This window comes from Impatiens glandulifera, chromosome 7, assembly GCF_907164915.1.
Source record: "Impatiens glandulifera chromosome 7, dImpGla2.1, whole genome shotgun sequence".
NCBI lineage: Eukaryota > Viridiplantae > Streptophyta > Magnoliopsida > Ericales > Balsaminaceae > Impatiens > Impatiens glandulifera.
Window position 1 is genome coordinate 49,519,706 of NC_061868.1, and position 12,553 is coordinate 49,532,258.

General features: G+C 26.4%; 1 protein-coding gene across 1 annotated transcript; it reads left to right on the forward strand.

Annotated features, from left to right (window-relative positions):
* Positions 1 to 9,008: 9,008 nt before the first annotated feature.
* LOC124946147 (14 kDa proline-rich protein DC2.15-like) lies at positions 9,009 to 9,657 on the forward strand. The gene has a single exon (XM_047486716.1). The coding sequence runs from the start codon at positions 9,181 to 9,183 to the stop codon at positions 9,562 to 9,564; it is 384 nt and encodes a 127-aa protein (XP_047342672.1). The 5' UTR covers positions 9,009 to 9,180; the 3' UTR covers positions 9,565 to 9,657.
* Positions 9,658 to 12,553: the final 2,896 nt, after the last annotated feature.

Below are 12,553 nucleotides of genomic sequence, written 5' to 3' on the forward strand. Positions count from 1 at the left end.
CCTAATGGAGAGGACATGGCGCGACATTAATAAAAAAAATAAAAAATAAAAATAAATAAATAGAGGGGCCGTTTCCTACAGACTACATAAATGCGGGAGAATGAAAGGACAAAACTAGCCCCTCAACTTTTTTAAATTGGGTAGAGAGAGATAAGATTCAGTCATTAATTGAATTATTTTTAAAAAATAAAAAATATTTATAATTGAATTATTTATTTATTTTTGGATAGAGGGGGTTATAAACTTATAATAATAATAATAATAACAATGAATGAATGAATGAATAAATTGAATTGTCAGGTGAAGCGGTTTTTAAGTGTGGTTATTTGACAGGAGAATTAAATGCATGGCTGGTCAGCTCTTTTTATCTCTATATATATTTTATTTATTTATTTATTGTTATTAATTAATATATGTTTTTAGAAATATCTATCTATATATATATAACAATGAATAATAATAATATGCAGATAGAGAATCCAAGAACGTGTGAAACTTGTGGTGAATAATTTATTTACAATGCATATGCATGCATGCAAATTGCAATCGAAATAATAATATTTTTCCAAAACAGATCTATTATCTTTAATTATCTATATATGCATAAATATTACACAAATTATGAATGTGTAGAAAATAGATAGGAAGTGTAAATATGAATTTATTTACTTGTTGAAAAATAGCAATTCATGAATAATGGATGTTTTATATATGAGCCTGCAAATAGGTAGAAAGTACTTAATTGGTTGTAATTATATATGACTAGTTGAGTTGTTTGATCATGCATATATACGAGTGTTACACATGTATACATGTGTTATGGTTTATAAATTGAAAAGGGTATTTGGAGCTTCTTATGATTGTGAGTCCTACTGTCCTGTCCTAGATATAATGTTTGAATTGAGACGAAAAAATATATCGATATTGAATCGTCGTATTTCTATCCCTATTATTTTTTGGTGAATTATTTAGTCGAAAAAAAAAACATATTTTCTGTCATCGTATTTGACCAATTCGTATAATTCAAAACGTTATTATTATGTCGGTTAATGTCTTGACGAGATTTGTTCGGAAAGTCTTTTGGGGAATTTTATCGCCAGTTTAAATTATCATTATACTTTATAAAACATGGAACATTTTAAATCAAGAATGGAAGGATGTATCGGATAACTTGTATAGGCTAGCTTAGCTAGCTCTTACAATAATAATAATATTAAGATGGATTAGATAACTTGTTAAATTATTTCCTAATTCCTTGTACACAAAGTAATGATTAATCGTATCTAATTGCTTCCTTCTTGGCCCGGCCTCTCCGGTTCAACTGTCATTTTAATTGTCCAATCCTATGTCTTTTTCTCTTGATATACAATATATATATATATATTATTTATAATCAATAATTTGAATAGAAGTAGCTAACAGATATATGAGATGGGCAAGGTTGTCATTTAACAAGATGTAAATTTTGAAAACCCTTATCGAGAAAAGAGCAATAGAGAATGATGATGAGGATCTTACACTATATATGCATGGGAGTTACAACTACTACTTATAATTCGAAATTATATAAAAATAAGAAGAAGAATATATATAGAATGGAAACTCACTGACTCTTTTCCACTATTAATTAATTTAACATACACACATATCTACGTACCTTAATTATGATACTCTTCTCTCTTTTCTACATTAATATATACACTTTTTTTTTTATATTTAAAGCATATTCATAATTAATCACATATCTCATTAAACACTAATAATTATTAATTTATTTGATAATACGTAACTTATAATCTTCAAACATAATCGGTGGTGGCATATATTTTTGCAGCTTTAATTTGTTTAATTTTGAAATGGTGGGAGGTCAGTATTCAGAAAAATAAATAAATAAATAATTATTAATATTATTGGGAGGGGGGAGGTGGGCAGCCGTAGTTGCTTGAGCAGACAGATATGGAGACAACATGATCGATATATGTGCAGTTCAACCCATTTCATTTTCACCAACACATAATATTATTATTAATAATAATCTTTATTAAAACTAATATTATTTATTTATTTATTTCTTGATTGATTAAACAAACAAATATGTGTCAAGAGATCAGAATCTATTTAATAGACTACAAAATTAGATCATGTAGATATATGATCAGGGTCATGTGTTTTCTTCATTAAAAAAAATTGATATGCCTTTCTAATTTTATTCAATTTAATTAAATATTTATTTCTTTATAATTTTTTCTTTATTTATTTAAGTCCACGTTTAATTTTTTTTTTGAAAAAAAAATTGACAACGGATTAAGCATGTAGCCCGCAAACACACTTAATAATTTAATCAGAGACGCAGAACTTGCCGTCTGTCGGGTTCAAATCCAGGATCTTAAAGGTGAATATTCATCCATCTCTTGTTGCCGCTAATGTAGAAGAGGGGATTCCACCCTTAATTTTTAGATTCATTATAATATATATATATATATATATATAAATATTTATAAGCATTTAATTTGAATTTTTTTGAATTATTAATATATTTTTATTTGAAAAAGATGGGGTGTGACAGGCTTTGGGCTCACGCCGGAGAAACAAATAGAATTACGGGGAGGTGTGTAGTTGTTGTCCATCGATCTGGGCCGCCGGTCCGGGCGTGCTTACATTTTTGGATCCCCAATACAAATATTACAACAACAATAAATACAACTTTTTCTTTTTATTAATTATGTGTTTATCAATTCGTACAAATAAACATTGTAATATGGGGGCACTGTTTCAACCCATCATTACATTACATTACTCTTTCCTTTTTCTTTTTCTATCTTCTTTCTTTTCTTTGATCTCTTTTTTTACATTATAGTAATATTGTTTTGTGTATGTTCGATTGACTAGCTATCAATACATTGTTTTAGTACTTGATAATGTTTTAAGAGAAAATAGATTATGATTCAATTTAAAAATTCCATGTGCTTTGCTTTCCAAGGACACAAAATTCAGTTCATAATTAGAGTTATTGGAAGCTGGGTTTTATTTTGTCTTTTTTGACCATTACCTGGTTAAAGTACATAAAATTATTGAATATTGAATTTCAATTATAAGAATGATCAGTTAATACTTAATAAATTATCAAATAAAATTTTAAAGTTCAAATACTTAATTAGTAAACTAATTTGTTTTGTTTTTTACAATATTATCAGATGAGAGAAGAGTATGTTTAAACTTAATGACAAAATAATAGTTTTTTTTTTACAATACACATTCCAAACAAAATTAATTTGATAAAATATAAATAATACATAGAGTATTTTTAAAACTATTAAATTTTTAGGGTTATTGTTCTCTTTTATACAAATTTAATGTATTGAATTGTTAAATCGTTTAACTCGTCTGATAACACGTTTGGTTAATTTTGTTAAGTGTGTTAGTCGGCTATGTTTTTAACTCCCGAGAATTATTTGCACCCATTAATAGATCTAGAAATGGAAGTTAGGATGAGCCTAAAAAAATTGACGTGTGCTTGAATTTTTTTTTGTAAAAAATTATGAATAAAACGCGTAGATCTAACATATGTTTATGTTTTAGATATAACTTTTAAAATTAGTGAATTAAATAAAAAAAATAACAAATTAAGAATTATGTCACATTTTTAACCCAAATCATAAGTAAGTGAGGTATTAGTCTGAAATCTTCATTTTTAGTGAAACAATATAATATATACAATAACTTTATTTTAAATTGGATGTCATTAAGGTGAGTTGGTATAGACTATTTAAGGATTAGCTAAGGATCGCACATGGTGTCATGCATGAACACTCATAAAAAATGGTGATTATGAAAAAGGCAAATATTTTTTAAAATAATAAAATTGATTATGAAATAAAAAAAGTAAAAGTTGCCATACATCATGTCTATGTAGTGGAGGATTATGAGAACAGCTTGTTGACCAAATTAATTGAATTTTTCTTCTTCTTTATATTTAGGAAATAAGATGAATACCCCCACTATCCACAAAGTCATACTTTAATCTAGTGCACTCTGTATAAATAAAATCTAACATAACACTTTTAATATTTTAAATTAAACTAATCAATATATATATATATATATATATATATATATATATATATATATATATATATATATATATATATATATATATATATATATATATATAATGATGCTTAATTTTTAAAATGTTTGGATTGTCGGGTCGAGAGCTGTGGTTAATTTGGATATATGTGAGAGTAAATGGATACTTGGGTCGGATTGTGTGTTGACCCGTCCACAAACTTAAAACGGTTAAAAATAAAATTAAAAATGCTATAGGTATAATTCGAACTTGCAACCTAACAAACCTAACAAAAACAAGTATAACATTTTAACCAACCAGACTAATAACACTTTATATTTTAAATTCAACCTAAAATTTGATAAACGCGTGTCATTTTAACGATATAAGTTCAACTTTTTAACTAACTAACTAATATATATATATAATGATGCTTAATTTTTAAAGTGTTCGAATTGTCGGGTCGAGAGCTGTGATTAATTTGGATATATGTGTGAGTAAATGGATATTTGAGTCGGATTGTTGGTTGACCTGCCCATAAAAATTTTATGATAATATTTTTTCACATTTTTTATATTATTACTCGTGTAAATGCACGGAATATATGCTAGTTTTATTTTAAAACTCATACACTCATATTCTTAAGATTATGACTTCATCAATTTTACATCTAAACTATTATATCTATTTGTTAACAAAAACACATGAAAATAGATTTGAACGATTAAATTTGTTAATATATATACATAATTATAAAAAAAAATCGAGATATTAAAGAAAATAATTTTTAAGTAAATCAAAATTTGTTTTTGCTCAAACTCAGCGGCCGAGTTTGGAGTTTACAACCAATGCAATATGATTTTTTTTTAAATAATAATAAAATTTTAAAAGACCAAAATTTTTAATATAAAATTTGAAGATTAGAATAAAATAATAATTAATTTGAAATGAGTTTAGGTTGAGAATTAAGAGAGGGGTAGTGCATCTTTAATTTTGACAACGTTTCAACCACGGTATCATAATTAACTTTTGACAATAAAATTAATGGTCGAGTTTTAAAAATATATTAATTATTATTATTATTATTATCAGCACCCGTTCCTATTATCTATGTATTTAATTAATTACCCTCTTATATATAGCCCAGCTAATGCAATTCATTTAATTTAGTCTGCCAACCAATTTTAATTACACTTACACATTGTTACACTGTCATCCTCCATTTCAATTTATACTTTTCACATCAACTTTAAGCTCAAAGCATTAACGGAAGAGAACATCAATTTTTCTTTCTATAAAAAGTAATAAATATATTCTCAAAAATGTCATTTTATCCTTTATAAAAAAAAAGTATTGTATAATAAACCCACCAAACTAGCTTAATTGACAAAAATAGATTAATCACAAGGTCATACTATTTTACTACCTTCAAACAATTTTATTTATTTATTTTTAAATATTATTATATGAGCAACAATATTATACACAAAAACAATAAGACTCCTGTCACAATCAATAAATATCATAGAGCAAATTAATTAAAGTTTTTTGGTCTCTTTCAAGTCAAATAATAAACCATACAAAAATAACATTAACTCAATACTTAAAGTTTTAAACCATCAATGAACCCTAAGATTGTATAGGTATTCCATCTCTTTGATCTTACAAAATATGATTTTATAAAATAAAAAGAAATCCATTGTATCTTATTTCAAACTCACTCTAAGATTGTAAGAATATTATAAAATAGGATGAAAGTAGAACAAAATTAATTAATTCTAGTTAAAAAAAAAAATCAAATTATCATTAATAAAATACATCTATGCGACTATATAAAACATTATATCAAAGGTGGATCAGAATCAGGGCCGAGCCTGAGTTAGGCGAGTTAGGCGAGCTAGGCAGCCGCAGCCTGAGCCCTCAACCTTCCCAGGCACCACTACAAAAAATTAAAAAAAAAAATTACCTTCTACAATATTATAATTTTTTTCTATGGCACCCCAAACTTAGGGACAGGCCTTAATTGGAATAGACTGTTTAAAGAAACTGCATAAACAAATAAAAATATATATGTAAAATTGACAATCAATTGCAAAGAGCAAAAATAAAGTGTAACAAAACAATGTAATTAAGTCAACTAAAACATAGAGAATGCCTAGAAGTGTGAAGAATGATCAATTAATTAAGTTGTCCGTTGAGTGGAAATATTTTGAACATTCTTGATAATAATCATGATTAGATTTCATGATTAGCATATTGTATTATGGTTTCAACATATAAATAATTAATATGGTATTAGTAAATCACTCAATCATAGGCATGAATCATGCATACAGTAGTTGTAAAATATATATTTGGTCAATGGGTCACGCTGGCCGTTATATATAATATGGTAAGAGAGAACATGATTAAAACGTTGTCTATCTGCTAAAACGTTAGATTTATTATTATATTTTTTTTACAGAATAAAATAAATTCCATTCAATGATTTAATTGCTAAGATATCAAACAAACAGTAAAAATCTATATAAAAAAATAACTTTTTTAATGTTAAATTTTTATTTTTTTAACATAGGAAACTATAACCTGTAGACTCCTAACTTCATCTCATATCGAATTGATTCATAATTGTATTTTGACCATCTTTTAGATTCAATTATTCTCATTTACCCAAATCTAGGTTTCAAATTCTTACCAGATTTCATCAAACAACTTTCTTACTTGTTTTAATTCCCAATTTTTTTTTGTCTAAATATGAAACATCTAACAAAAATACGTTAGTGAATATCATCACTATATATAGGGATGATGCTAACTTACTCAATAAAATAAACTAATTTAAAAAAAAAACTGAGTCAATTATTTTAAGGCTAATAATAAATTAAGGTCTAGTATGATCCAGTTAACTAACCCATTTGCAAAATGTCAATAATGGACCTATTATACTTTTGGAGTAATATTGGACTAGTTTGTTTGTATGGAAATTTGTGGATGCTAAATAAACTGGGCTGTACTTATCAGATGGGCCATTTAAATAGTTCTAAAAGATATTTATTTTTGACAACATACAATTAACCATTTATAATATTCATTCAAATCAATTTTGATCTACAAAGTTCAATCAGACTGTTCGAAAGGATTACATAATCATCTAACCAACAAACTCATTCCATTAGCAGTGTTATCCATAAAATTATGATAAAATTCAAAATTAGATCTTATAATATATATATACAAGAGTGCCATGTTCTGATATGAACATCCCGCAAGAGTAGAGTTATGATTTAAAATCTACAAGGACTATTTTTTTTCTATAAAATTTACTCTTGCTACAATCAAAATAATATCAAACAATAAAGTAAAATCAAACAAAATCTAACTAAGTCACTTATCGCCTTGCATTTGACTCGAGATTGTTGTGCCTTGAGATCATATATATTTTTTTGAAATTAAAGGAAAACTAACATGACACCACATCCATAGTTCCTCGCTTAGACTCAAAATACTTTGAGATGGAATCGAAACCGTGACATTTTGGTTTCTTAAGACGACTCTTACCACTGAGCTAACTTGATGGGTAAAAATGTGACCACAATGGAATTAACCAGATAGCCCGTAAACACACTTAACCATTTAACCATGTACAAAACTTGACTCTTGACAGACTCAAACTCAGGATCTCTAGGAGACTGAGAATATCCACCTCTTGTTATCGTTAAGCTAGAAGAGGGGATGAGATCAAATCCTTTATTAACACTCAGAAGGATCGATATTGTTAATTTGTCACACAATTTTGCCTCCATCGATAATTTGTTGCTTTTGTCATCATTCGAAGGGTTATCCATAAATGGAACTACACAAGTAGGGTCGAAAAGGGATAGAGGTTTGTAAGACTTTACTTCAACAATTATGTGAGTTTGTAGTGGTTGTCTATCTTTATTTGAAAATATCTTTACTCACCCTCTTCTCAATATTCCACTTTCCTCAATATTAAAAAATTATATCTCTCATTGTTTGTTGCTACTCCAAATCTGTTAGTGGGTTCTATCCAATTTCTTAGGTCAATGATAATTTCCCTTTTTCTTCTGCAGGAAAATGAATAAATCAAATCCTCTTTTTATTTTAATTTTAAATGTCTAGCTAATTAACGTATCAATTATATAATCTTATACTAACAATTAAACTAAGTCTTAACTATTAATTTGTTGAATAATAATAACTTGTGATTAATACTTTGCATTGACCATGTAATTGTATTATTTTTTTGAAAAAAGAAAATCATCATGATTCATTACTTGTGTTTTGGATATATTGAATGGGGACCTCATATATAGTAGTTGTTAGAAACTTCCCGTGACATTTCATCACATCCACTTGCTGTTACTTTAGTCCATATCTCCTTTCCTTAGTGGAGACCTATTTTTAATTATTATATTTAGCATAAACTATGTATATATTAAATGTCTTATTAGAGCATCCATAATTCTTGGCTACAGTTTAATTATATAAAGATTTTCAACTTACAAACTCACTCGTGAATGAAAATGACCATTTCATTAATTAATTGTCTATCTCTCCTTGGAATTTAATTTAATATATATTTCGAGAAGAGATCTACGTTAGGGCTGAGGTGGACTCAAGCTCACTCCGAATACGTTAAAAAATGTAATATACTTTTTTATTTTTATTTTTAATTTAATTAACTATTTTTTTGGTATGCCCATCGATCCCAACTTCAAACCCTTATTCCGTCCCTGAAAGGCTGAAATGATATCAAACATATTAATTTAACGCAATTGTATATAAGAATCGAAGATTATGATCTGTTCATTAAGTACAAAATTAAAACATGTTCAACACTTGGGATTTTAATTTTAATGTAGATGGAAAAATCATAGATCAAGATGGAATGACACTCTGTTCTCATCATTTTTTTCTAACTTCAATCCCAATGTATCACACATGGATTTTGTTTCCATTAGCCTCATTTTTCAATCACTTAAAAATAAATTATAATAACCCTCAAAGAAGTCTATAAATATCCTTTTCCCTCCACACTTCTCTTCATCAAAAAAAAGAAAACTCTTTACTTAGCAAGTGAAAAGTTAAGAGAAATGACAAATTTGAAGACACTCTCCTTATTCCTCTTAGTAAACATCCTCTTCTTTACATTTTCTAATGCATGCTACACTTGTCCCCCTGAGCCAAAGCCGACGCCAAGCCCTAGCCCCATTAAGGCAAAATGCCCTACGGATACCCTAAAACTAGGTGTTTGTGCAGACGTGCTCAATGGACTCATTAATGTTAAAGTTGGTGCCCCTCCGGTTACCCCTTGTTGTAGCCTCATTGAAGGACTCGTTGATCTTGAGGCAGCTGTTTGCCTTTGCACTGCCATTAAGGCTAACATTCTTGGTATTAACTTGAATATCCCAATCTCTCTTAGTTTGCTTCTCAACGTTTGCTCTAAGAATGTTCCCGAGGGCTTTCAATGTCCCTAGAGAAGACATTCACAGCATCGTTAATTTGTGATTTACTTTCTATTTCATCGTTCAAACTTCTTTTTGTGTAACAATAATTGCTGTGCCTTGCCATGCAATTTATGTTGTTTCAGCTTTTATGTAATCGTAAACTATTTAATGTTCTTATTTTCTATGTCATTTGTTTGAATGAAACTTGTGCATTTCTTTTTAAATTGAAATATTTACAATATTATAAATTATAAATTGTTCTACTATGAAGATAATTCATCATTCCTAGATATTTTTATTACAAACTAATAATAAACTACTAGTGTAATTATTATTATTATTTTTAAATTACAAGATATATATGAAAAATCATAGTTATCCAAATTAAAAATTTTAAAAACAGAAAGAAAAATAAACATTACTAAAACTAAAAGAAACTTATTTTATTTAAAAAAAATATTAGTATAAACCTAACTAATATAGTTTAAATAGTATATAACTAGTTAAATAAGGGTGGCTAAAGTGACAAAAAAGAAAAATTATTACAAATTTCATAAATTTCGAGGTTCGATTCTTACTAAAAAACACTCTAAATGACACTGTGACGATAGTCACCTAAAAATAATTCCGAACAAGAGAAGATAGGAGAAAATAAATTTCCTAATAACCAAACTATAAGACCTTTAGTGTCATATTTACCATGAGGACCGAGCTTCTCCTCTAGTCATCTTCAAGATTGAAGTTTTCCATTTTTCTTTTTCAAATCTTTAAATCTTCTCCTTATCTACTATTAATTAATTTGGTGATATTGTTAATGTAAAACCGAGATGTCCGACTTTAGAAACATTCATAAGTAAATTTTGAGCTTGTCTCATAGCCCGAATTATTGACTAAAATATTTGTAGTTTATTTTTATAAATATAACGATACCGAATATCAAATAATATTAGAGACATCCAGTGATAAGAAAAATGTTTATCATCGAGTGAGATTACATATGTAAGCTGGATATATGGTGACATCTTATTTCTAATATGATATTTAATTTAACTCCTTACCAAAAAAAAACTAATAAATTATATATAACTTTTATTAAAAAGTCTAATATAATAAAATAACCTTTGGGATATGTAGTGTAACTTTGACTTTAAAAGGTGAATAATATATATATAATTAAAAAGAAAATTATTATTATTAATTTATTTAATAATAAATAAAATCCAAAATGATAAAATCTTGTCAAACAATTATTAAAATAGAAGTTATCACATTCTTTAAATATTAATAATAATAAATCATTTAAAAATATCACCTATTTAAAATTGATGCATTCTCAACGGTAAATATGAGCGGTATTTTTTTTATCTTTCTTCTTAAATACACTTCACTCCTCCCCACTTTCTCCTATTCATAATTTAAATATATTATTATTTATTAAATTGTATTTATAAAATATTTATAAATTTTATTTTTTTATTATCCATCAAACAAATATTTAAGAGATGATAACTTATAATTCATTAAAATATTAAAAAATTGACACCTTAATTATAAAATTATATTTATTTTATTATTTATTAGTCAACTTTCTAATCAATTAATTTGTAATTATTTTAGTTATATAAAATTATAAATTATTAAAATTTATAATTATATATATGCATTATAGTTATTAATATATATAATGTCACAAATTTAAATATATATTTAGATTTGTGATATAAAAATAATAATAAAATAATATATTATATAAGTATAATTTATATAATAAATTTATGAGAAGAGTTAGTGAGGGATGTTCGGTAGGTTTTTGAACTCGGGAATGTGAAAGTGAATAAACATGAAAGGATATTGTTCTTAATGGGTCGCAATGGCGATTCTTTTTCATGTGATATCTTACGTTGACAATATATGAATTTCTTTAAAGTTTGTCATTATCACACTTTATTTGTGGATATTGCATCATATTACTTTCTGTGTGAGAAGTTGTGAGATTCTTAATTCTCTATAAAAATCTCATTTTTGGGGATAGATTGTCATGCATAGAGGGATCTTGATGGATGATTGATTAATGAAAAATTGTGCATTATTGTTAGTCGTTACAGAATTTGTTGCAAAGAGGTAGAAATGTCACCTCATTTGGTTTGCATTGTAAGGGAATGACTGTCATTTAGAGCCTACTTTAGAATATGATTGACATTGAATAGATAATGTATAAGTTAATTGTCGATTGTTGAAATGTTTAATAGAAACTGTGAGCCCGGTTGGATTGAGTCAATCGGTCTCTATCCCGATTATTTTCTGGTCGACTATTTGGCTCGAAATAAATCGTACGATGTTTAGTGAACGCTATTATTATGACGATATAAAGATATTTTTTTCTAGAAAATCGATGGAGGCGGTCGGAGAACTCGTTGATCTTCTTTAGGATCTCTGAGCTCATTAATATTAGATTTTATATTAGGTTAATTTGTTCGTTGTTAAGTATTTTTTATTTATGTTTTCATTGTTATTCACAAATATCGTTGTGTTTTGAGCGTGTTTGGTGACAAAATAAACATTTGTATTTTTGTATTAATTTTATTGTTGTGCTTAAACGATTATCATCTATATCATATTACATTAATTATTTAAAAAAAATTATAATTTATATATATATATATAATTATAAATTTAAGTGATTTATATAATTAATAAATAAATAAATTAACTAAAATTGACTAATAAATAATATAATAAAATAAATTTAATAATTAATGTGTCATTCTTTTTATTTGTTGGTCAATTATATTTGAGTTATCAACTCATCTTTTAAACATTTTTTTTATAAATAATAAAACTTTAATTATATTATTAATAAATTGAAATAATTAATAAGAGATAGAGGAGACTAGAGAGACTATAGAAGTGATGTATATTAAGATGATTGAAAAATAACCAAAGTTAATAACTTGATCTAAGACTAACGTAACAATTTTGAATAACAAATACGTTAAATAAATTTTTAATAGTTAATACA

Excerpts from the sequence above, each read along its gene's own strand:
- LOC124946147 (XM_047486716.1), top strand. The coding sequence starts at position 9,181 with ATGACAAATTTGAAGACACTCTCCTTATTCCTCTTAGTAAACATCCTC.